Source organism: Lynx canadensis, chromosome D1 (assembly GCF_007474595.2).
Source record: "Lynx canadensis isolate LIC74 chromosome D1, mLynCan4.pri.v2, whole genome shotgun sequence".
Taxonomy (NCBI): Eukaryota; Metazoa; Chordata; class Mammalia; order Carnivora; family Felidae; genus Lynx; species Lynx canadensis.
The window spans coordinates 74,005,571-74,031,666 of NC_044312.2; the positions used below are offsets into that span (position 1 = coordinate 74,005,571).

Here is a 26,096-nt window from a genome sequence, read left to right on the forward strand (position 1 = left end):
GGGGAAACCCTAGACACCTGGCCTTTTCCTCCGGGACCTCCAATAGCATCTTGCTTCCTGGGTGTGTTGTTGTTATTGTGATGTCCCCGCTTTAAAAATGACGGGACTGAGTTTCCTAGACGTAACTTGCCTGCTGCAGTCTTACAGCCAATGGCAGAGCTGGGATTCGAACTCAGGTCTCCAAAGTCAAGTGCTGGACTCCTCCTTCTGCCATGCTGCTGGCTTCCCAGTCCCCAGTGTGGTCTCAGGATCAGACATTGAGCTGCTTGGCACCTGGGTCTCATCTGACCTCATGGATCTCAAATGCCAAGATGGGGCTGGCGGCATCAGAGTCACCGAGGGCACAAGTTAAAGGGAAATTTCTGGTCCCACCCACAACTACTGAACCGTCTGGGCATGGGGCCAAGGACTCTGCATTTGTATCTCCACTGAGTCACTCTCCCCCGGCACGCTCCACCACCATCCCCCCATCACCCAGGCCTCTGCCCACTCCTGCCTCCCTCGTGCCCCACCGAGCGCCTCCAGGGAGGGCTTCTTACTCTCTGCTTTCCTTTCCACCCTCCTAAGGGGTCTGGGTTTGGCCACCACCAAGTAAGTTCTCCTTTGTGCTAAATGCAGAGACTTCTCCTCTGACCCTGTCCCACTGGATCTGCTAGGGGCTGGCTCTCAGGAAACATTCCTCCCTTGTTCTCCAGAACCAGGGCTGGCCCTAGTTGGGCAGACTGGTCACTATGCTGCTCAGTCAGGCCCACGCAGGAGCAGGGACCCAGCCTCACTCATGCCACATGCGTGGCTCTCTGAAGGGCAGTGGTGCTGTTTCGTGATGTGGGGGCAGGTCTGCCCAAGTCCCCCAGGTGTCTCCCAACTCAGTAGTCTCTGTCCCGTGACTGTAAGAGTCTTCACTTATCTACGTCTGAGACACTGTGACCCTAAGCACTTTGTTGTGATGGGAGAGGACCAGGACGGGAGGGCCCATGAAGGCCAAAGGGTTGTGTGGGGACCAAAGCGATATATTTGAACACCTCCTTCTTGCTCTCTGTATTATTTCATTTCATCATCACAACCACCCCAAGGGAGGGGAGGGCAGGGAATGTCTTCCCACCCCCTACTATCCAAGAATGAAGGCTCAGAAATGGGCAGTAACTAGTCCAATGTCACCAGCCAATCCAGGCCCCAAATTCAGGTTGATCTGACTTCAAGGTCCTGTCCTTTCTGCTACGGCCATTGCCTCCTTTTGACCTGGGGTCTGGCCAGCACCAGGGCCTGGACAGCAGAGAGGCCTGGGAGGGCGTTTCGAGCAAGGTCTCAGAGGCCATGTTGATGAAAGCTCCAGGCTGCAGCCCAGTACTAACACTGTCATCTCTGCTCTACCTTGAGAGCTCTGTGACCTTGGGCGGATCCTTTCCCTTGCTGTTTCTCCAATTCTCCATTCCTGCCACAAGGGGCAGCTTTTAGACCAGAAAGCTCTGAGGGCCTCCTCCATCCTGGAGTTCTAGGTTTCTACTGACCATGTTTTCACAAGTCCAAGGTACCATCGATCTAAGACATGACATGAGTTAAATTACAGCATGTTGGTGATATGGTAAGATAGACTATTTTAAGGATGTGTACATCATTTCCAAAATGTGAAATAATGTGCATCCTGGCATGAAAGCAACATGGGAACCCCTGCCACCTCAAAAGTTGCCAGCCTAGCTGTTGGGGCAGCCCTTTCTGGATATGACCAAGGCCTAGGGTCATGAGTGAAGTCAATGAAGTGTCTCTCTGGAAGTCTGGAGGCCCGGGACTGCCTTTTCTGATCTTGGTTCCCCCTACTGCCCAGGCTGGGTGCCAGGGCTGACAGGGTTGGTGTCGCAGCATGAGGGGATTCAGATCTGAACACAGCCCTACCTCTTGCAGTCTTCCCTGGGCTGGCTCAGTGGCCTTTTCCCCATCCCTGCCCTTTCTCTCCTCTTTCTCTCAGTCACAGATAGTTCCAGAGAAAGGGGCACACCCCTAGACTAGTATGTGAGTGACCATCTCTGGTCATGGCCCTGGGCTGGGTCTCACCTCAGAGAACACATATGCGGAGTGCCGAGACTCTGATTCCCCTAGGAGATGGCTTGTACACACCCCCTTCCATATCATTCCATATGTGTCCTTATACATACAAACACATACACATCACACCCCATACGTGTCCTTGTACGCATACAAGCACACACACCACAGCTCATATGTGTCCTAATACACACACACACACTTCTAGCACCTGTATGAAGCACACACCTACACATAGTGACCATTTACACAAGCCTTTCGTGCATGCCTGGAGTTAAGTCACATAAACCGGTGACACATGTTCACCATGTGTATAACTACTCCACATTTACACAGCCTCTCCCCCTCACCCAGTATTCGCCCCCAAACACGGATTTACCCCAACAGGCACCCATTTGGCCATGTTATGTTCTTTGCGCAAACTCTCACACGCTCCTCCTCAAACCCTCCATGTAGCACCATGGGGAGCTCACCCCGCCCTCCCCCTGCTCCCTGAGCTAGAGAAGGATTAGTGAAAAGGAACAGGGGCAGGGACCCGGGTGCCAGGACTGAGTGCTCAGGGCCCCCCATTTATTAATGAACCAAAAAAAAAGGACTAGACCCCAAGGAGCCTCCTCCCCGGTCGCCCCCTTGTGGTCCTCAGCCAGCCCAGCACACCACAGGCCTGCCCAGTCCAAGGAAGTCCAGATGAGTGTAATTCAGTTTCCAAACTCAACTCGACTGACAATTTATTTAGGCCAATTGGCCATCCCGCCTGCTCTGCATCACTGACTCCGCACGGATTAACTCAAACGCTGTGTACCCCCGCTGGGCAGATCTAATTAGGCGAAAAAACTGACCTGAAGCCTCAGGGGGCTCGGGGCCTGGACGGCAGCCAGGGTTCCCATGATTAGCCCCAGTGCCTGTAGCCTTGCCTGGTCTCAGAACCCTCGGAAGGGACCAAGTCCATCCCTCAGTGTGCCAGTGATGAAACTGAGGCCGAGAGAGGGGAAGTGACTTGCCAAGGTCACCCAGCAAGTGAACGTCGGGCCAGAATGGCGGTCCCTGTGCCACGTTACAACCATCGTCTTGTTCCTGGAATGCCAAACTGCAAGAGCACAGATCCCCACGGCAAACCCCTGAACAATTCTGAAAGGCAAGCACAATTTTCTACAGATGACTGTGGCATAAATAATTTATAAATGGAAGTCATAGCACATATTGGTCATTTTAATAGATAGTAAATTGCTTTTCTGATTTATGGTTTCAGGGGTGGGGTTACAATAAAAATAACTTGGTGATTTATGAAACATCTTCTTAAGTCAACAGATCTTTAGTAGGTTTGTCTGACTTTGCAGCCAACAGCTTCACCACCCTGGTTACCATAGAAATGGGATGCCTCGTTCCGTTGCCATGGCTACCACTTTCTAGAACACAATTGGTGGGTCTCTCACAGTTTGTGATTTGGTTCTGGGGAAAAAAAAAAAAAAAAGCCAGGACTGCCAGCTTGGGTTTATGCTGCATTATCAGGCGATCTTGCCTGCATTGTCTTAAAATTTCACTGGGTGGCCTCTGAGGTGGCCAGGCTAGGTGACAACTGTCCCTGGGATGTCAGGCAAATCTTCCTTTGTGCTCCCATCAGACTAGTAGCCCAGGAGATCCTGGCCTTACTGCAGCCTGGATCCTGGGTGTGGGGGGCAAGGCTGCTGCTGGGGTGGGAAAGGAGACAAGGTCTGGCAGATGGCAGGAAATCAGGAAGCTGATAGATGAAGGGCAAGTCTAGGGACTGGAGATCCAGGAGCTGGCACCATCCGAGCAGGGCAAGCAGGCTGAGGGCACGGAAAGGCTGACGAGGCAGAGGCAAGGCGGGCTGGAGCTGTTGTCCTGTGGGAGAGACAGACACTGAGTCAGTCACACCTGGGGTGGGGGTGAGGTGGGCAGAGGAGGGGCCAGCTGAGTGGCAATGCCCGGGGTCTCTTCTATTCATAGCAAGAACGTGTGGTAACGGCTGCTGCATTATCCGTGTGCTCTGAGCGTGTGTGCCCAAGTGCTGTGGGGGGCCGCAGCCGTGTGCCCCTTGCGGAAGAGTATGGCACCTGCGTGTTTATGTTCCGTGTGCGGTAATACGTTTCAGTACCATCCATCTATGTATGTGTGGTTGGGACACTGGGCTGTAGTTTGTGTGGCCACACGGACAGCATATGTGTTTAGGTAAGGGGTGAGGTGTGTACTCTGGGTAATTGTATGTGTCCGTGGTCTCTGGGTGACTGGGGATTGGGAGGCAGGCAACTTACATGGGGTGCAGCCCCCGCCCTTGCCTACAGCCCCTACAGTCCTGGGGGTGTCAGCCCAGGATTGCTGTAGAGATGGCTCCTGATCTCACTCCTTGCCGAGGCTGCTCGGCCATCCCCTGAGGTAGCATCCCTGCCCCCGGGGCTGCTGTTTCCCCAGTAGCTAGCAAGTCCTGGGCAGCAAGGCCCAAGAACAATGTAGACATGGCTGGGCCCCTGCCCAAGGAGTCAGGCACCTCAATTCTCTCCCTCACAGCGGGTGGGTATCACTTTCCCTCAGGGAGTCTGAGTTGTAGGTGCCAAGCTCCAAGATGGTGGCATCCAGATACAATCAGGGCCAGCTACTAAGTGTCCAGGACTGTATTTTTAGCCCCAAGAGCTTTGGCAACTCTGGCGGTAGAAAGAGTTTAGGTTTTGGAGCAGGACAAACTTGGGTCCAAGCCTCAGCTTCATCACTAGCTCTGAAGCCTTGGTTTAGTCCCTGACCTCTCTGTCCCTGGGTTTCCTTCTTGGCACAGTGGGGTAAGGCCACCTGTCTCACTAGGTCAGGGAGAGGACAAAAGGTGCACAATGGGTCCTTCGCTTTGGTAGCTACCTCCTCTCTCCTTCCTGTGCTCGGCTTCCCTGAGGAGGGACCAAAAGAAGCTGGGACTCAGCTGGGTGTGAGCTCTTGCTTTGGCGGTGTGCTGTGACTGGCCTCCTGGTCTCTGGGCCTAGGAGAATGTGGCAGGCTGAGCGAGCCAGGGGCACCTTCCTCCACAGCCCTCCTAAGGGCCCACTTGGAGCTGGATGTTGCTGGGGGCTCTCCCTCTGACTAAGAACCAGGCCTACTAGCAGCAGAGGTCAAGAAAGCAGGTGCTTGGGAAGCCTAGACAGGGCAGCAGGCCTGGCTTCCACTTCCCCTGGTTCCTCCTGAGAAAGGAGGCCTAGCACCTGGCTCTAGGCTGGGCTGCTACTGCCACCCCACCCCCACCAACCCCCTGGGCACTGGGGCCCAGAGAGGAAGGAATCTAGACAGGATGCCCACTGGTTGCTGAGAACCAATAATTTATTCTACCCTAATTTTATAAGACTTGCCGTCTTTCAGGGCCTCAGTGCTCCCATCAGGACCTGTCTTGTGAGAGGGGCAGATAAGTTGAGAGCTCTATGGGCCTGTGGGGGCACCTGGGAATGAGAAGGCCCCTGGGAGTGAGAAGGCCCCTGGGACGTCAGTGCCGTGTCTGGGCTGTTTCCATGAGTCTCCCCAAGCACTAATGAGCCAGAGTCTTGCTGCCCCCCTGGGGGTGAATTTAGAGACTCTTTGGGGGGATCCCTTCATTTGCTGCCTCCTTAGGGCCTCAGCTACCAAAAGGAGCCTCACCTGGAGAAAGTGTCCCAGGAGTAGGGCTACTTAGGGGGGTACTGAAGGATGAATGAGTTTTTCCAGAAGTGCAAAGACATGGAGTCAGGGGAGACATGGAGAGAGGGGTCAGAAATGTCAGAGAGTTTCACGTGGCAAGAATGTTGGGTACATGTAGGAAGAGAGCCCTGGGAAGTCAGTGGGGCCAGGCACAGAGAGTCTCGTGTGTTAGGTTGAGGAGTCAGGGTTTTTCTTTGTGGGCAGCATGGTCAGATGGCCTGGGCAGAGAGCTGGGATGCCAGCTCTGGTAGGTGTGTGGAGACTGGACTGGTGGCTGAGACTCTAAGTCTAAAGCCTACTAAAGCTTCGATGGTAGGGGTCCTGTTGAGAGAGAGTCATGTGTGAGCAGAGGGGACAGAGGAGGACAGATTGGGGGAGGTTTGGGGGAAGTGGGTGGCTGATGGTGCAGTGGGGAGGGGAGGTGTCTCGGGCCTTCTGCCGTTGGCCAGGATCAGGAGCCCAGGGGTGCAGTGGGCCCTGCCTCTCAGCATTCCTCGGACACTCACAATGTGCATGTTCTCCTCTCTCGCAAAATCCAGGGAGGGGCATGGCCTGCCCTTTGGGATCTGGTGAATGCCAAGCTCTAAGACGGGGCCCTCCAGAGGAGGTACTGGAGGCAAATACCCGGCATTTGGAAATGTGTTTTTAGCCCCAAGAGCTTTGGCAGCCCTGGTGATGGAAGGAGCTCTGGAGCTGGATCAACCTGGGTCAGAGGTGGTGGCCTTTTCCAGTTGCTTCCACTTTGCTTTCCTGGTCCACTTCTGTAGGGATCTTTAAAGAGCTGTTTCTGGAGTTGGAAGACCTGGCTTAAGTCTGTAGCTACCCTGCCCCACCTTGTCCAAACCCCACCTGCCTCATAGGGCTGAGGGAGCTTGACTCTGCAGTCCCCTGCATTGTATGTGTCTCTGTGGGTGCCCTTCACCCTCAGCTGGGCAGGGAGCTCCCTGAGGGTTGGGCTGAGGCTTTATTCCACTCTGCTGGGCATAACCCAGTGCCTGGTAAAGAGTGGAAGGAAGAAAGGATGGATGGATGGACAAACGGATGGAGGGAGGGAGGGAGGGATGGGCAGACAGGTGGAAGGAAGGAGGAGACTAAGGAGGGAGGAGTGAGGAAGTAAAGGAAGAAGGAGGGAAGGAAAATAGAAGAGAAAAGGGAAGGGAAGAATGAATGCATGAGGGATGAGAAGGGGGAGGGAGAGAGGACGGAAGGAAGGATGAGGAGTGGAAGGGAGGGAGAAAGGAAGTAAGGAAGGGAGGGAGGGAGAGAAGAAGGAAAGAAGTAAGGATAGATGAGTGACAGAAAGGAGGGATCGATCAGTGGATGGGAGGAAGGACGCACTTGATAGTAGTCTGGGATAAAATGTTTGAAAATGGTCCAGTGCTCTAAAACCAACAGGACCACGAGCCTACTACAATGCATGGCTCGGGGAGACCTCTTCCTACTTGGGGGCCTCAGGCTTCCCATCTATAGCATGTAGTGCCTTGGACCAGATAATCTCTAAAGGCTGCTCTTACTTTTTAGCATTCTAAAATGCTGACGTTTTCCTTTTCCCTCTCCTCTCCCCTTTCTCCAACCCAGAATGTGACTTGAAAGGTCCATATAGTTCTTGGTTTCGAGAAGCATGCCATGTTAGGTGCCAGGTTCCATGGCCACGGTCAACCCAGACAGGGCTGTTCTTGGACTTCCAGTGCTGCCCCCTGCCTACCGCCACAGGTGGGGAGGTGCGTCCATGCAGACTACAGGGTTGCTAGAAGTAGCACGGCTGCCTCTTGTTGTGGATACAGAGTGGGGTCTTGGCACTCCTTGAAGTTATCTGTGAGGGCAGCTCTGGAGAACACAGGGGCCACCCCTTCCAGACTGTATAGCCTGGGGCCATTTCCAGGAAGATGGCCTTGCTCCGGACATTGTCTTGCACAGGCTGGGAGAATGCGGCACCCGGAGAGGAGGGGAGCTGTGGGCACAGGCAGGCAGGGATGACCAGCCGGGCTCCTGGAGGAGAACCCACTGACCAGTGTTCCTCTAGAGCTCTGGGAGGCCCGACTGAAGCCTGGAAGAAGAGGAATTCAGTCTGAGCAGGAGGGTTTGGAACTCAGCTGCTCCATTCTGTTCCCTCAGGTACCCGTGTCTGCTGGTAGCTAGAGAAGCCCAGGGTCATGAGATGGGGCCGGCAAACCAAACCAAAGGAGCTCCTGAACCTTTCTCCAGGGGCTCAGGGCCGGAGCAGGTGGTTCTGGACAGGCTGGGTCACCCCAGCCATTTCTTTCTCACTGGTGGGGTCTGAGAGGAGGAGGCACTCACATATGTTTGGAAAGCCCCAGCCCCCCAGCAGCTCCTTCCTCCCTCCCACCCGCTCCCCTACCCTAGTGCTGACAGGCAACTGGAGAGGAGCAGACACTGTGGTTTATGGTGCCTTTAAGGACCCCAGTCCGATTCTCCTTCTGATGCCTGAACCTGCCACACAGTATCGCCGACAAATGACCATTTAGCCTCTCTTTCAATACCTCCAGGAAGGGGGATCTCACCTCCAAGTTGGTGGTGGGAGTTCCTAGGGGGGACAGAGAGGGAGTATAAAAGTCATCCGACGCCCTGGGGCTGATATATATCTTTTGCAGTTCTAGATGGGAAAGAACCTGAAAGAGACCGCATCAACGAGGTACAGATTCCTGAGAGAGCAAATGGACTGCAGTAGGAATGAGGAAAGATGGGCCATGTGGCCTTTGAGGGACCAGATTCCATCATAGCTACTCCCCGTCATTCCCTTGCCACCTTCAGCCTCCGCAGGCTACGTCACTTTTATTATTCAGGGTGGGCTAAGTGCTTTACTAAATCACTCCCAAGTCACAGCAGCTTAATACATTAGTAGTTTATTTCCCACTCAGGTATTTAGTGGCTATCTTTCTTTTTAGGGACCGAGGCTACATTCTTGTGGTGGCCCTACTGGCCCCTAGGCCCTCAGCATTTAACTGGCAGTTGGGGGAAGAAAGAGAGCCTGGAAGATTGAGTAGAATAGGTTCTGTGAGCCAGAACTGTCATCAGTGCATGCCCCTTTTATGTGCTGTCCACTGGCCTGAGCTCAGTCACGTCACCCCACCTAACCCCCAAGGAAGCCTGGTAAATATAGTCTAGCTGTGCGTCCAGGAGGAAAGGAAAGGCATTTGTGAAAATAAAGCAACCTCTTCCACAACTTCTTACCTGCCCCCGAGCCTCCTTACCTGGCGCTCTGAGGAGGGAAAAGTGGCCCATCAGTTTGGCCCACGTTGGAGGGGGGCATTGTGCAGGCGTCTTCCCTTGGCCGGGCCTCTGACTAGACCCAATGAAAAGGTACCTCAGGTTTCTTTGCTTGGGATGGGAGGGCCTCCCTCTGACGCTGTGTTTTTCCTCCGCAGTATGTGGCCTTTGCCTCCCTCTTCTTCATCCTGGTCTCCATCACCACCTTCTGCCTGGAGACCCACGAGCGCTTCAATCCCATCGTGAACAAGACAGAGATCGAGACTGTTCGGAATGGCACGCAAGTGCGCTACTACCGGGAGGCGGAGACGGAGGCCTTCCTCACCTACATTGAGGGCGTCTGTGTTGTCTGGTTTACCTTCGAGTTCCTCATGCGTGTGGTCTTCTGCCCTAACAAGGTGGAGTTCATCAAGAACTCGCTCAACATCATTGACTTTGTGGCCATCCTCCCCTTCTACTTGGAGGTGGGCCTGAGTGGCCTGTCCTCTAAGGCTGCCAAGGATGTCCTGGGCTTCCTGCGTGTCGTCCGCTTTGTGCGTATCCTGCGCATCTTCAAGCTGACCCGCCACTTTGTGGGCCTGCGGGTTCTGGGCCACACTCTCCGCGCCAGCACCAATGAGTTCTTGCTGCTTATCATCTTCCTGGCCCTGGGCGTCCTGATCTTCGCCACCATGATCTACTATGCCGAGAGGATAGGGGCACAGCCCAATGACCCCAGCGCCAGTGAGCACACCCACTTTAAGAACATCCCCATTGGCTTCTGGTGGGCCGTGGTCACCATGACGACGCTGGGCTATGGAGACATGTACCCGCAGACGTGGTCCGGCATGTTGGTGGGAGCGTTGTGTGCGCTGGCAGGCGTGCTGACCATCGCCATGCCCGTGCCTGTCATCGTGAACAATTTTGGGATGTATTACTCCTTAGCCATGGCTAAGCAGAAACTACCAAAGAAAAAAAAGAAGCATATTCCACGGCCACCGCAGCTGGGATCTCCCAATTATTGTAAATCTGTCGTAAACTCTCCACACCACAGTACTCAGAGTGACACATGCCCGCTGGCCCAGGAAGAAATTTTAGAAATTAACAGAGCAGGTAGGAAACCTCTTAGAGGCATGTCGATCTGACCTTTCACCTCTGCCCCCTGTAGCGATGATTCCAGATTCAGTCAGACTGCTTCCTTAGTTCCGTGGGCAACCCCGGACCCCGCACTCAGTGTCGAGGTGTGGAGCCTGGGGGCCCAGGGAGATGCTGGGCAGCCAAATTCACAAGGCGAGAGCCTGCTGGAGGAACCTCACTGGTGGCCCTGGGTAAGGAGGTTGGCGCGCTGGTCTCGTGAGGTTCTGAAGAGACGACATGGCCCGCGAGGTTGCTGAGGACTCTCTTAGCAGGAGCCCAGGGGGCTGCTGCTCGGTGGGCAGGAGTCAAGCGTGAGTCTCTGACTCGGGCCACTGTCCCAGTGTCGGGGCAGGGCAGGGGTGGGTGAGTTTCGGAAATGCCAGACAGCTTCTGATTTGGTCTTTACTCAGCTCCCTTCAGGCTGTGCAGAAGGCACAGTTGGTGCATGGGATCTGGCAGGAGGGTCCCTGCAAAGGCAGTAGCCAGGAATCTCACCCCCAACAGAGCCTGTCTCCATAGCTGAGTAGAACTGCTCTGATTCCGGCTGCCTAGCTCCAGGTGCGTCCCAGGAGACGTCTGGAGCCCTCCGTAACAAGCTTACTTACCCCATAGCATGCCGAACCAACTCATCTTCTTCCACCACTCTAGAGTTTAGCATTTATCTTTAGGAACCTGTTGGAGCGACTCTAGCTTTCACGTTGTCTGTTTGGGTTGATGGTCGAGTGGGAGTTTCCGGTGGCCTTCTGACGGAAGCGACTGGTGAGCAAAGGACTAGAGGGGGCCACCACCCCGGGCAGCTTAGACGAAAGCACTACAGACCAGCAACAACCTCCCACTGAGGGTTCTCCCCGTTTCCGGCAGTGGGGACTGCAGCAGCAATACATGACATCCAGACCAGTGTACAACCACATTCCCGTGAATCCAGTGGGGATCCAGGGGGGAGGGGGGCCATGAAACAATACTAGTCACCGTGGGATATATTCTCATATTCCATGGCTAGTGGTTCGTTATGGGACTATCTCAGTTTTATGAGAACCTGCACATAGCACATAAAGTTGATCACGGGGCTCTGGTCCGAAGATATAAAGCCCATAGTCTACCTCTACCCATGGAATACCATCGACTTATTCTGTGGACACAGGGATTTCAAGGAGATGAATGACCCAGAGAAGAATGACAACGCTGAGCTAAGAAGTGCCGGGGTGAGGGAGGCCGAGTGAGTGATAAGTAGCATTTAGTCTATGGAGGAGGTCCCTGTGCCCAGGTCTGGCAGGCTAGCACAGCCCTGGATGAGCAAGTTTCCCCCGGTTTGAGTGGCCTCGCCCAGTGGATGATTGATTCTTTCTTCCCTGCTGATGCACCCACCACCCCATCCTGCTCCCAACCTGGCTTCACCCCACACCTATGCTGCCTAGTGCAATGCCCTCAAGGCCCACTTCTCTGCCCATGGGGGCTTTCCTGCCCCTTCATCTGGCCCCATTCCCCTCCCCTTCCCACTTCCTGGATTCCTGTAGGCACCCAAAAGGAGTGTGGTTAGTGTCCTGGGCTGGGCCATGGGTTGGGCAAGGGTCTCGGAGGCTGGAACAGGGGCCCTGAGTGGGGCAAGGCATGGCTCCTGCTCACCAGGTGAGGCACAGGCCAGTGGAAATCTCCCACCCCACCTTTCTGCTCTGGATTAGGTGGACGTTTGACCTCAGGAGCCACTGTCATGGCAAGGAAGATTCCTGGGGCTCTGGGGAGGGTCTGGCCTGGCCTAGCCTCCACCTTCACTCTGGGCCCCATAGGAAGAGCTCAACCTGGGTGACACCACCATGGCGCTACTTGGCCCTTCCGTCACATCCTCTCCAACACTGGATCTGTCAGGATCAGTGCCCCAGGCTTGGGTGCCCAGGCCAGCCTACCAGGGATCCCCAGTCACTCCAGTCAGGCACAGACTCCTCTGTACTCCTAGAAAATGCCAGTATTCTCCATGTGCTGAGAGCCCACGCACACACACACACGCACACACACACACGCACACACCGAGTACAGACATTTGTGTTCTGACATGCGCACCAGCTAATCCCAGAGACACAGCCCTCTTCCCGTGCTGCAGCAGACCTGTGAACCCTTTCAGTCCTGGTGAATCCCCCGGGCCCCATAGTCATGGCAGCTCTGCTCCCGGGAGCCTCTTTGTTATGGCCCCAGATCTCAGGGACCCAGAGAGCGCTGGCTCAGGCAATCTCTGGCTGAGGAGGGATCTGGGGCCTTTCAAGCTTGCCCTCTGGAGCCCAGATGCCAGCACCCTCCTGCCTTTCTCTCCCCAGCCCCACACTCCGCCCTCCCTCCCTTCCCAAGTACTCACTTCCCTTGGAGGTGCTGTCCTGCTGTCCAGACCTATCCATCATGGTTCCCAGACCCCTGTGAGCCTCACCCCCCCCCCGCCCCCCGCCCCAGAACACTCCTCCTCCCTCCAAAAGCTGATGTGTGAGACCCTGATGATCTATCACCAAGGTGTGTGGTCCTCAAGGGGTGGCCTCCCCATCTCTGTATCACTGAGTCCCTTCCTGTTTGCCTCCTTCTCTGCTCGCACCGACACACCTAGATGGGTGTGGGGGTGTCTGTGAGTGAGTGAGGTGGCCAGAGGTGAGGGAGGCCAACGTGGGTGGAGATCTGACCCTACAAGAATTGAGAGAGGTAAGATGCAGCCCCCAAGGCCTTTCCAGCCTCACTCCGCCCCCAAGGGCACTCAAATGGCCTCCACGAAACCTGGGTTCTCCAATTCCACTTTTAGAATCTGGCTGAAGGCTAAATGCCCGGCTCTGGCGCTTCCCCTACCCCTGACCCCCCCAGGGACAGACCCCCCCAGGACTCAAGCAAGGCCTCCCAGTCGTATCAACAGCACCCTCCCTCACCTCCACCTCTTGGTCTGTCCTGAAGCTTCAGGTCTGTGTGTCTGTGAGGGATGATCTGGTCTCCCCCTCTGTACCATGGCTAGCATGGCCTCAGTGTTTGGGCAGGGGGGCGGAGGGGGGTTCATCCTGTGGGGATCATAGTGCCTCATGGGGGGATGCTAGCAGGGCACCCCACATAGTCAGGGACTGCGTGGGGCTGATGGCCCAGGAGCAGCTGCTTGTCTCCCAGAAAGGGTCTCCCTCCCCCCGTCTGCAGCCGGGGTCCTGCTCTGGAGAGCTCGGAATGCTCCCCCTGTCCTGCCATGTTCATTCACGTGCGTGTCTTGTCCATCTCCGCTCCTGTGATACGGGTTGGTCCTCTGTGGTGCTGCGTCCGGGGCTGCGGGGTCCCACCATAGGTGAGCAGGGGGCTGACAGGGGGGAGGGTTGGTGGCCAGACTCACTTTTTGCCCATGGGCATGTAGGGCAGCATGAAGTCCTGGAGCAAGCTCCTAACTGGGCTCCTCAGGAGCCACCACTGCAGCCTCTGGGGCATCTGTGGAGGGGGATTCTCCTCTGAGCAGCTGAGTCCGGAGTGCCCCCAGCCCTGGCCCTCCACTTTTTCCCCTGCTGGGCTGCAGTGGGTGCCGGGAGTGGTGGCAGCCCGGGGCGAGGAGGGGTGGGGGCGCGGGGAGGGTCACAGGGTCGGGCAGAGGTGACCAGGCAGGGTGTGGGCAGGGCCTCTCCGCATGGGCTCACCGAGTTTGCGCTCGTGTTAGAGGGCGAGGGGGGGCGGCTGCGGCCCGGAGGGGGGTCCTCGTGGCCCCCAGGTGGGCCAAGGTGGAAGCAGTAGAGAAATGAACCCACTCTGAGGGCCAGGCATGGGTGTTCTTTTCTGTGTTGTTCACATTTTCTCTCTTTCTCTCTCTCTCCACTAATCATGTTTCTCTCTCTCCTCGTTTTGTTGCATGACTTGTGCCAGTTCTCGTGATTATACTCCACTCGTGTCTCTCACAGACTGTCCCCAGTTAGCCTGGGACTTTTTCCCTGAGCCCCAGCTGGGCAGACCCCTCGGGGCTAAACCCAAGGAAATGCCCAGCAACCCCCACCCTGCCCCAGCCCGGCGTGCGCCCCCTGGCGCCCGCTGCTGGTGTGAACAGTAAGTACATCGGCTGGGCCCGGAGAGCAGGGCAGAAAAGCCGGCCCCGCTGGCTGAGGGCCCGGACACCGGGTTCTCCTTGCTCCAAAGTTTAAAAAAAAATGACCCTCTTGCGGATGCTCATCTATCTCAGCCCATTTCAAAGCCTGGAAACCATCTCCGTGAGACGCTGCCCATGCTGTCATTTCATCATCGCAGGCCGGCGGGTCTAGTGGGGGCTGAGGGGCCTGGGGCCAGGGGGGCAGGGCTCTGAGCCTTCTGGGGAGCAGGTGGGAACCGGGGCTCCTGGTGGCCATCTCATTCAAAGGACGGGATGGGGGCAGGAGGGTGAGCTGGCACCTCTGGTCTTTTTCAGGGGTTCTCCAGGTTTCGAGAGTTGGCCCCTCCTTGTGGCCTCTCTTCCAGACACCCCTCTGGAGTTGGGGTGGGAGAATGCTCCCAGTTTTCTGAGAGCACCCCAAACCACGGAGAAGGAAGCTGGCTCCTTCACAGAGCAGGACCTAAACACACCGTCCCCTTCAAGGTCATCATGGTTGAGAGAAGAAGCAGGCCCCAGGGATATCCTGGAGTCCCTCCAGGGAGAGAAAGGTGCCCAGCTCACACCCACCCGGGATGCCTGATGGCTGCCCCTGCAGGGAAGACCAGCCCGACTTTGGGCCCCTTAAAGGCCAAGGGAGCTTGATTCTGCAGGGGCGCAGCACTGAGGGGCAGAGCCGGTGGGTGGGGGCTCAGCACTCCAAGCGAAAGGAGGGGTCTCAGGCTCTACCGCCCACCTTTGACCCGCCCCTGGGCAAGAACTACCCTCTGCAGATATCTCCAGTGACAGATGATGGCCAACAGAGAGACAGCAAGTCCTGGCTCCCCTCCCAGATGGCGATGCTGCCGGGTAGGATTTGCCGTTTTCCCCTTGAGGACAATTTGTGCAGGGTACCGTGGGCCCCAACTCCACATCCTCATCCACTGTCTCCTCCCTGAGATTTCCCCTCTTTCTCCCGCTGCCTTCCTCCCTCAGCCCCTCCCTTGGGAGGGAAGACAGGGGCCGGCCAGAATGGGGGGCAGGCCGGGGCTTGTCCGTGGGCACACGTGTGTGCCCACAGACACGCCCCAAGTGCTAGGCAGCTCCCAGACCCCAGAGAGGCCCCAGTCACGTGGTGTCAGAGTTACCTTGGTAACTGGCCTTTCTGGTTCAGAATAAATCGGGGAGCGAAGCCCCTGGGATTTGTCGAGAAACGCACTGTACGTGAAATGCTTTGCCATCTTGTACGACAGACCTTTTTTTTAAGTTCCAAAATTATGATGGGATTTTTTTTGGATTTGCTTTACGAATAAACCTGATTGGTCCATTTCTCTTTTGACTGACTGCCTCTTTGTAGTGACATGATGTGCACACGGGCCGTGATCCCACCCGCGGGCACGCTGAGTGTGTGCACACGGAGAAGGATCACTTGTGCGTGTAGTTACATGATGTGAACAGGGTCACGGAGGAGGGTCCCCTCTTTAGTCTTTCAGAGAAGTCTCCCCTCGTGCTCACACCCATGTTGGTGTCGTCTTCCCTTGAGGTTCTCTCACCCCAGATGAAGTCTTTGAGGAAGCCCACCGTGGGGACTGACTTGCCCTACCCTGGCCTGGAAGATTCTGCTTTGAGGTCAGAGAGCAAGGGGCAGGCTCAGTCCCCAAGAGTGATGGGCGGGACCCGAGGTCAGACAAGCTACCTCTGCCAGCTCCAGAGACTTCCACGGCTCTGCTTCTGGACTTGGGAGAGGGAGAGCTCCTGTTCTGGCCGTGCTTTGCCCCCCGAATGTTTCCTCAAACCTCTGCCCAGGTTCCTTCTCAGGCTCTCACAGAGGCCAAGACTCCCCTTTACCCACCCGAGTCCATCCGCCGCTGTTGTCTTTACACGTCCATTTGCTCTGCTTTGCCGGGATGCTGCCGTGAGGAGGCAGAGGAATGGGAACCCCTCCCAAATCATGGCCCGCTGTCACTGCCTCATGCATACATCCCTGTTGTGCCTGTGCAAGCTGACCAGGCCCGCTGGGGGCGGAACGGGATGGTGGACACCGGCGTGGTCTGTGTGGGGCTCAGAGCAGACTGAGTGACTAGCTTAAGTCTGTGTGGGGGATGGAGCAGACTGAATGGTTGAATTGGACCTGTGTGGGGAAAGAGAGACTGTGTGGCCAGGCCTGGACGGTGTGGGGTGAGCTATATAGAGTACCAGGTTGAATTTGGAGGAGACTTGGGTGACCATGAGTAGTCTGGATAGGGGACAGGGCATGCAGAGTGACCAAAGTGAGTCTGGGGACAGAGGAGACTGTGTGACAGCCCTAGTCTGCATGGAGGGTGGGGCATACAGAGTGACCAAAGTGAGTCTGGGGACAGAGGAGACTTTGTGACCAGGCCTAGTCTGCATGGAGGGTGGGACATAGAGTGACCAAAGTGAGTCTGGGGACAGAGGAGACTGTGTGACCAGGCCTAGTCTGCATGGAGGGTGGGACATACAGAGTGACCAAAGTGAGTCTGGGGACAGAGGAGACTTTGTGACCAGGCCTAGTCTGCATGGAGGGTGGGACATAGAGTGACCAAAGTGAGTCTGGGGACAGAGGAGACTGTGTGACCAGGCCTAGTCTGCATGGAGGGTGGGACATACAGAGTGACCAAAGTGAGTCTGGGGACAGAGGAGACTGTGTGACAGCCCTAGTCTGAATGGAGGATGGGACATAGAGTGACCAAAGTGAGTCTGGGGACAGAGGAGACTTTGTGACCAGGCCTAGTCTGCATGGAGGGTGGGGCATACAGAGTGACCAAAGTGAGTCTGGGGACAGAGGAGACTGTGTGACCAGGCCTAGTCTGCATGGAGGGTGGGGCATACAGAGTGACCAAAGTGAGTCTGGGGACAGAGGAGACTGTGTGACCAGGCCTAGTCTGCATGGAGGGTGGGGCATACAGAGTGACCAAAGTGAGTCTGGGGACAGAGGAGACTGTGTGGCCAGGTTTGGTGTGTACAGGGGGTGGGGCACGCAGAGTGACCAGGTTGAATCCAAATGGGTCGGGGCAGGATGAGTGATGAGATAGGGTGTGTGTGGAGGACAGCGTGAAGGGTGTGATGCGGTGGGATCCCGATGGGGGTGGGGTGGAGTTGACTGATGGGTCTAGATGGGGCTAGGGAAGCCTTGAGAAGCCAGCTAGATGTGGACGGGAGGCAGCCAGGCTCTGGTCAGCAGGAGAGAGAGGTCTGCAAAGGCCACCTCTCTGGACTGGAGTTTCTCTGCGTGTTTGTCTGTCTTCTCCCTGAGCTCTGTGTCTGGCCCCCTACCCATGACGCATCCACACCATCCTGTCTCATCGGCCCTGCCTTGGGCCCTGGGCCAGGCCCCCAGCACCGCACTTGCTGGACCCATCACTAACTCATCTTTTTGCAAACTTTGAGCAAACCCAGGACCCCCTCCTTCCCTGCACTGTGGGCAGCCCATAGGCTGCCTGAATGAGCCGGGGACCCCCAGCCTCCTGCCTCCCTCCATGGTCCACTCACTTTTCTGTCCTCAGGGACAGGCTGCCCTTTGCCAATGCCCCACCTCTGGCCTGTCCCCCTCCCCCACTAAACAGTTTTCAGTGTCTCAATAGCTTCTGCTTATATGTTTGAAGATTCCAAACTGAATGGGGAGGTGGCGAAGGCCGCGCTGGCGAACGAAGACTGCCCCCACATAGACCAGGCCCTCACTCCTGATGAGGGCCTGCCCTTTACTCGCTCGGGCACCCGCGAGAGATACGGACCCTGCTTCCTCTTATCAACCGGGGAGTACGCGTGCCCACCTGGTGGAGGAATGAGAAAGGGTATGTAGAGGAGGCGGGGGGCACTCTGCATCAGCTGGGCCGCCTCGCGCTCCTGCAGATGGGCGGGTGGGGCGGCGGGCGAGGGGTGCTGAGGGGCAGGCAGGCACGCTGAGGGGGGGCAAGGTGCAGAAGGAGCCCCCCCCCCAGGGTTGGCCCTTGGAGGTCTGAGTCCTTTTCTCCCAAGTAGGATGTCAGGCTGGCAGAGAATCTGAGGTCCTGGCAGCTGTGGGTTGGGACTGAGCCCGAGGGGAAAGGAAGGGGTGCCGGAATGGGCTGGCTGACTACGGGGCTGTGACCCTAAGGCAGGGTGTTACCCGGGGATGTGGGAGGAGTCTCGACTCCTCCAGGCTGCTCTGGCAGATGGCAGGTGAGACCCAGAAAGCAAAGTGATCTCCCCTGTCCCTTGGTTGAGGAGGGCAGTGGGGTGGGCCTGGCCTGGCCAGGACCCTGTGGACGTAGCCACCCAAGGATGCATGTTCTGGAAGAGCACCATTTAAAGAGAATCTGTAGGCCAGTGGGAGGAGAGGCATGAAGAGAGGTGGCTTCAGGGCTTGGGGGTGAGACCAATGTCATTGCAGAGGTAAGATGTGTGCTAGTCAGAATATTGCTAGTGGCAGTCAGAGAACTTGCCAAGAAGGTGAAGCACCACCCCGTGCAGCACCTTCGTTCCCTGGTCACCGCCCCGGGTGTGATCAGCGCCCCCTTGTGGTTGGTGAAGGCTGAGCCCCATAGTGGCCTCTGTTCAAGGTCTCCTTGTTAGCAGACCCTTATCTTAGGCTGACCTCCTGGGGAAAAGATTTCTACTAGAGCTTGAGCATGGGCTGGAGAGAAGCTTGAGGCAGGGGCCCAGAGCACCCTAGCCCCAGGCTTCAGGCATTGGCCTGGAAGGTAGAGGAAGCCATCCTTGACATATCGGGCTGGCTGGGCAACTCGTGCATGTCTGGGAGTGCCTCACATGCTCACACGGGATGCATGCTGACCAGAGTGAGCAGGCTGGGCCCGAGGGATAGTTGGTTTTTTAGAGCAATAGTTGGTGTAGACTGTGGCCATTCACAACTGCTCCAGTACTTGAAGTGGTCCAACAATACACAAGGAGAGAACACAGAATTCCAAATAAAGGGCAGACCCAACCCAGAAGAGGAGAGGCAGCCTATACTGAGATGGGGAAGTCCTTCTGGTCACTGGTGCTTAGTGTGCCCACCTGATCCAGTCTGGTCCCTGCTTCCTTGCCCTGCCTGGAGGTCCCTCGGACCCCAGTGCGGCAAACCGCTGCCCGCATGGTGCTGCATGGTGGAGGGCTGCGGGCCTGGGGTGGGCCCATCCTTGGCACCTTCCATGGATAGGCCTGATGCTCCCTTTTGCACCTGGCTTTTTCCTGGGTAGAGGCTCTAGAATACCAGGAGCAGGGGCAGCCCAGGGGAGTGAGGGGGAAAGCAGGTAGACTTTGTGGCTGTGCTCTGCCCGGTAAGGTCTCATGGGCTGCCTGTCTCTTTCATCTTCACTATTGGATCAATCTGTGTGGCCTAAAAGAACAGACAGAGAGAGTCTCTTTCCAGAAGCCCAGGGAGTGTGGGACGGAAGAAGCCCCATCTCCCTGTAGTGGCCAAGGGAGCTCGGCGGCAACCACTGTCCACGGGTGGTACCTGCTCCCCAATCCCACAGAGGCGTGGGGGGCCAGAGTGTTTGGGAGGCACCAAGGGTGAAGTGCCCCCACCCACATCCACCCGGCCCTGCTCTCATGGAGCCATGACAGCGCCGAGGACTTGATTTTCTCAGGATAATTCCAGTGCACAAGCCACATGCAGAGTAGGAGAGTTAGGGACTCAACCCGGTCCCCAGGAGGGAGAAAGAGAGGCGTGCTGGGCCGGCTCACTGCATGGGAAAACCAAGCCCGCTGGAGAAGAATCTGCCTGCCTCTGCATGCGGCTGTTCTGTCTTTCCTCTTCCTTCCTTAAAAACTAAGTACCAAGCGGGATGGGAAAGCCAAGAAGAGACGCTCAAGTGTTAATTGTATTCTTTACATACAGATCTTTGCAAAGAAAGCCCTGTCATTGCTAAGTATATGCCGACAGAGGCTGTGAGAGTGACTTGACCAGGCGGCTTGGCCGAGGACACTGGTGGCTATTAAGCATCTGGGTGGACCAGCAGCCCCTCCTCACCCTCGGACAGAGTAAATTCACGCCATGCAGGTTTGCCGGACGAGTCCGAGTGGCCCAGGTCTTGTACTAGGACGGACGTAGCTTTTTCTACGGCCAAATGGTAACTGACCGTAGAGGATTTCTTTTCCTTCTTTCTTCTTTTTTTTTTTTTTTTAATTTTATTTTATTTGGGGAGGGTGGTGGAGGGGTTCCTTAGCATGACTTGCATGAAGTTAAACAGAAAACCCAGCAAACCAAACCCACCAACCCCCCTGCAACTGTAATGATCACCCTAAACAACAACAACGACGAGAAAAAGGAAAAAGTCCTCTATTTTCTTTCAAAGCTCTTTACTTTTATTACACACGTTGTTGGAGCCAGACTGTAACGGCGTTCGGTAGCAACCTGTACATTTCTGGGGGTGGGAGGAGGGGTGGGGATGGGGAATGGATGGCTTCCCTTTTTGTACACAAGATCGAGAGTCAAGGTTCCAAAAAGGGCAGTCGGTCAGTCATCGGTCATATTGACCTCACCTTCATAGTTCATTTCTCACGTGGAAACTGAGAACTTTGCTCCAAATAGAATTGTGGAAACACGCACTGCTGCTTTCTTCCCTCTCTGTCTGGCATGCTTGTGACCCAGCGGACGTCTCCCCAAGACCCTTGACAGCGGCTAGTCTAGGTTGATTCAATCATCTTCTCGGTGTGTAGATCCAGTGTGACCAGCTTTCATTACAAATTGTTCATAGTAAATAATCAACACCGTACGGATTTTCCAAGTGTTACTTTAGAGCACCAAAAGATCAGGACCACAGGAGGGGTGGCCCTCCTCCACCTTTATTAAGGCACAACCTGGCATTGTATGCAATTTAGTACTTCAGAGTAAAAAACTGCATGCCCAATGTTATGCAAAGCGATTCTAGCATGAAATAAATTTTGTATCATGGTTTCTGTATAGTCTAAAGCAGATTTGTTTTCCTGAAGCAATTGGAGGTTTGCAGAGACCCACTTCTGCATCTTGAATAAATATAGTATTTTCCCAACAGAAACAGAGGACAGTAGCTTGGCTTTGGTCTGATTCTAAAATTAGTGGTGGGGTGGGGGGTGGGGAAGGATGATATTTTTGAAAAACACATGCTTGAGTTGAAAAAAAAAATGCAACATCTCGAGCCTTCACTGCAGCTCGAAACATTTCCTGGAAAGAGAGCAATGCTGCTTTAGCTCAACACCCTCCCCTCCTTGGGCTCTGGCCCTCAATAATAAAAAGCTGACTTTTGAGATGAAGCACGGGTTTGGGTTTTTATTGCCTTGGGCAGTGTCGTGATTTGGTTCTGCCTGTGATCAGGCCTGCTGTGGCGGGGCTGGGGTGGGGTGAACCTGAACCTGCTATGTCTCGACGACATAGCAAGGTGCTGGCTGTCCTCCCGCTGGGAAAAAAACCAGGCCTTAAGGAAGAAGTTTTGCTCTGGCCCCCGCCTCTGCAGATCCCGTTGGGTCTGGGGAGGGGAGGCAGCTCTCAGAAAGGATGGGGCATACAAGAACCTGACCCTAAAACAAGCACATACTCCAGGGGGGTCACTGACATGGAAACTTCTATGTGAGTCATGCCATTTTGATGACTCCTTGAATCTGGCCATGTCAGAGCTCCCAGCCCCCGTGCAGACCTTTCAGTCACCTCCCTCCTAGGGCCATTGTTGAATCTGATAGTGGCAGAGGCAGGGGGCTGACCGACAGTTCCGGGTGCCCTACCCAGCTGCACCCTGCTGGCTCAGCTGGTGGGACCACCCGTGCATCTCTCTCAGCCTGGAGGCATCTTGGAGGGGAGGAGCCCTCCCTCAGGGGTCTTGATGTGTGACGATTATTCACTCGGCTTCTCATGGGGGATAGAGTGGGGATTGGGGGTTCCTATCCTTTCCTTATCCATTGGAGAATCCAGGAATATTCAGGTGGGAAAATATCTAATGATCATGGTAGTCAACCTCCGAGCCTTTTACAGATGAGGAGCTGAGGTCCACAGAGAATGATCTTCCCAGGGCCAGAAACAAGTGGGTGTCTCTCTCCCATTTCAGTTCCCTTGATGCCCCCAGCATGGCCTGAGTCAGCCGTCAGATGGGCAGGTGGGAGGCCGAAGGTGGATGCTGAATTCTCATCTCACTGTTCCTTGTCTCCTCAAAGCCTTTGCCTCAACTTCCATCCTGTGTGGTCCGGGAACCACGGGCTGGGGGCCGGTGGGGCAGTGAGTACAGTAAGGCCTCTGCCCAAGGGGCTACGCGGCCATAGAGCTGCCAGAGCACACTGTGTATGTCACAGCCATTCATAACTATCAGGATGTGGGAGCCAAACAGCCTCAGCTGCTGCAGGGAAGGTCACGTTCACTCTACCTGGGATCCAGTTTGGAGGAAGTGCCTCTCTGGTGGACTCAAGTGGACTTAACAGAAAGCCATTTACAATGTGGGTTTTCCAGGACACACTAGCTAATGGGGAAAGGGGATTGACATACACTGAGCATCTGCTGCGCCGGGGGCAGCTGGGAAACATTGTCTAATGACAGCCCACAGTAATTCACTCTGCCCATTTTGGAGCTAGAGGACAGGTGCAGAGAGGTAAAGCAACTGGCCCAAAGCCACACAGCCAATGAAAGACGAAGCCAAGATTTTAACCCAGTCAGGCCTGACTCCAGAGTTCAAGTGAAGCTGTCTCAAGCTAATTAGGGCCTTCTTGGGGCAGGAGCGGAATAGATAGGAACACTAGAGAGGCTCATCCTGAATCCCAGGACCCTCAGGACGTGGCTTCCTGCCCTCCTTCATGATGCGCCATGGGTATGACAGAGGGGGGCTTTTCACAGGCTGCTCAAACCTTCTACACACACATCTGGCCACCTCACTCTCCTTCCTGAACACCTGTTGCCCTAGGAGGGAAACTGAAGCTCCTTCTATTGGCCAGCATGCCCCCTGCTCCACTCCTGGCCACCTCTCCTCTTCTCTCACCTCTGTGCCTCAGTTGCTCTGTAAGCCTGAGCCCGTAGCGGTCACACACATGCACCTTAGGACCTGGAACTCCCTCCCTCTATGGTCCCACCACTTCCTGACTAACTTTCCAACTCCCAATTTCCATCCATCACGAGGTCTTGCTTTGGAAGTGGCAGGTGCCTGGGGGCAGGGTGGAAGGCTTGCTTTCCTCTGAGCCCCAGGCCCGGATTCACCTTCGCAAGCACAGTCTCATCTTGTTTGGCCTCCTGACCTGATGGCCTTCTGGGACTGAAGGTGGTGGGGGTATCAAGGGGAGAGGGGGTGCCTGTGACCAGGAGGGGAGAGCCTGTGGTAGGTCGGTGAGGACGCAAGCACCCCACGATCACCTGGAATGTGGTGGCCACACACAATCACTCCAGAGGCCGGGCCCAAGAGCTGTGAGCACACGGCGGAGCTCATTCCCCTCTTCTTTTTCCTTCCCCCTCCCCTTACGGGAGGAATACAAAGGCCAATCTACTTCGTCTATCAGAAAAAAAAGTAATTAAAGAAAACGAGTGGGTATTTACTCAAGTTGGCTTCTATGGCTCATTAGCTAACCAGGTGGGGGATGCTGACATTAACTCCCAGCTGGTCATAATCTGCACAGCACAGTTATCACACACTTGTAAGAGGTAAGCACAGAGGACAGGTGGGTGTGAGGGGATCATGACCCCCTCGTTTAACCTCCCTACCCCCTTGGTGGCCCTGAAGGTATACACACCAGTTCGTTAACATTTACCGGGCACTTCCTCTGTATCAGGGCCCATCTTTGGTGAAGGGTTCCAGAACCGACCAAGACCCGATCGCTCACGGTCGAAGAGCTGAGGGTCTGTTTGGAATGAGGGGCTTGGACATCTACAAATCCGAGGATGACCATGGGAATCAAAGGGCCCAGAAAAAATTTTGGGCGACCCTGTGGACAGCCCCTTGAGCTTTCAGGCACTCATCAGGTCCAGTGAACGGGCCTAGAGAAAGCCTGTCTGCCGCTGCAGGAAGGGCAGAACGGAGGGACTTCCGGTGACAGGGCTGTCTGTGGTGGCACCTAGTACCAGGGGCCATTCGCTCTTCCATGCGTGGATTATCAAGAAGAGTCCGAGTCACGTTCTGAGCCAGCACCCCTGACCTTGTTTCAGGCTGGGAAGGAGCCCCAAGACACTTCTTTCTTGCGCCCACAGGTGGCCTCGGGAGAGGCACTCGGGCTCAGCAGTAGAAGATTTGGAACTGGGGTTTCTTCTATAGGAGCTGAGGGAGGCAGGAGGGAACTCTGAACTGGTGTGCTGTGAGCTCACGTGTGTCGGCTGCTCGTGAGTAGAAAGCCTGTCTGGGAGGTGTGGGCCTGAGTAGTCTCCAGTGTGGGACTGCTTTCTGGACTGTGTGTAGGACGGCGGCGGGCAGCCCGCAACTGTGGGCTTGCTCCGGTGTGGTCCTCTCTGGACCATCCAATTTCTCCATCTCCGAGGGTATGGGAACCTTGGCAAGACCAGCTCAGAGTGCACAGAGATGTCCTTCTTCCCACTGCAAAAGTGCTTAGAGGCTGTCGTAGCCTCTGCTGGTTCTGGGAGGTGGGGGACCAAGGCCTTTGCTGGCCAGGGCAGTGCTGTTTTTTGGGTACAGTATCGGGAGCAGGACTCCATGCACGGGTGTTCGAGGTCAGCCAACGGCCGTGGGTGATGTCTAGGTTCAGGCCTGGGGAGCTCAGGATTATCTTCATCCCCACTCCATTGAGCTGAACCCACTCCTGATCCCAGGGTTGAGCCTCATCTGCCCACCCTGGTCTGGCTCAAGGCCTGGGACGGGTCACCTCCCAGTCAGGACACTGAGCCAGGAGTGAGGTGTGTGGTCCCTTCCCCTTTTTAGGCCTCTGTTTTCCCACATGAATAAGGAAAATGTTGGATAAGACCAATGGTTTTCAAAACTTTCTTAAGGAACCCTTGTCAAGTGAAATCTTAGGTGGAGTCCGGTATATAATATAAATTAAAATAAAGCTGCTGTGAATAAGGTGGAGGGTGTGGGCCCAGATCTTTGTTCACATGGCTTCCTTTCATCCATAGACTGCCAGGTGGCCACCGAATTCTCAGGAGACTTCTAGGGCTCTAACAAATGCACTTTGAAGGCCACTAGGTGAGAAGGTCATTACAGGTCCTCCAGCTCTGATATCTTGGGAGTGTAACTTCCTGAAGCCACCGTAGTCTAGCCCTCACAGGCCCAATCCTCTCCTGAGTCCCCAAGGGAAGGTGGTGTGGGATGGGCCACTAGCTAGCTGGTGACACTGCCACACAGTCCCCAGGGAAAGCTGTTTCCTGAGGCAGAAGAAAGGTGCTATGTCCCCCAAAGTCACAGCTGCCACCTGGGGAGGCCTGGGGCCTGTGGTCTGGCCTACACCCCATTTTACCTCCTCCTCCTCCTCCAGAGGCAAGGAGGGCTAAGAGGCAGATGTCAGGGGTTAGGGTCAGACTCCCCTTCCTATGCTGCGGCCTGTCCCTCACCCGAAACTACACAGCTTGGCAATTAGTCACACAGGCCAGCTCCAGAGTGCTGCCTCGCTTGGATGAAGACACCCATCCTCTGAGAGTTCATGGTTCTAGATTCTGTTGTCTGTTCCAGGTGCCTCCTCTGTCGGGTCTTCCCAGAAGTCCTATCTCTTCCTCCACTTATTCATCTCCACTTCCTACCCACCCCCCACCCCCCCATCCAGGGCCTTCTCTCTTTTAGTCACCAAGACAAGAACTCCTTCCCATCTGAGTATCCACCTGCAAACTAATCTTCAAATCAGTAAATTAATGCTCCAGGCGCTGAGAATAAAACCTCAGAGAGGCCTTTGGCTGCTCTGAGCATGGCCTGGGAACCGTTTCTCTTGCCGAATCGAAGGCTGCTGGACCAAAATAACCACGGGGGATGGGGCTGGGTATTCCGTCCCCACCAGGTAAAGACAGGCTGGAGCTGCTGTTTTCCATGTCCTTTGGGGATTCCGGTTTAAATGTCGCTTAGGGGCCAGACTCCCCAGCCATGCAACCAAGTGAGGTTCTTGTTATTGCCCT

The 26,096-nt window shown here is 55.5% G+C and overlaps 1 protein-coding gene across 1 annotated transcript in view; it reads left to right on the forward strand.

The window, feature by feature from the left end:
* The window catches only part of KCNC1 (potassium voltage-gated channel subfamily C member 1), a 44,256-nt gene extending 22,922 nt beyond the window's left edge, over positions 1 to 21,334 (forward strand). Inside the window, exons 2-4 of the mRNA XM_030333247.1 lie at positions 9,096 to 10,029; positions 17,725 to 17,913; positions 19,941 to 21,334. Coding sequence (XP_030189107.1) covers positions 9,096 to 10,029; positions 17,725 to 17,913; positions 19,941 to 20,005 — 1,188 coding nt within the window. The 3' untranslated portion in view covers positions 20,006 to 21,334. The remainder of the gene's footprint in view (positions 1 to 9,095; positions 10,030 to 17,724; positions 17,914 to 19,940) is intronic.
* The last annotated feature ends 4,762 nt before the right edge of the window (positions 21,335 to 26,096 follow it).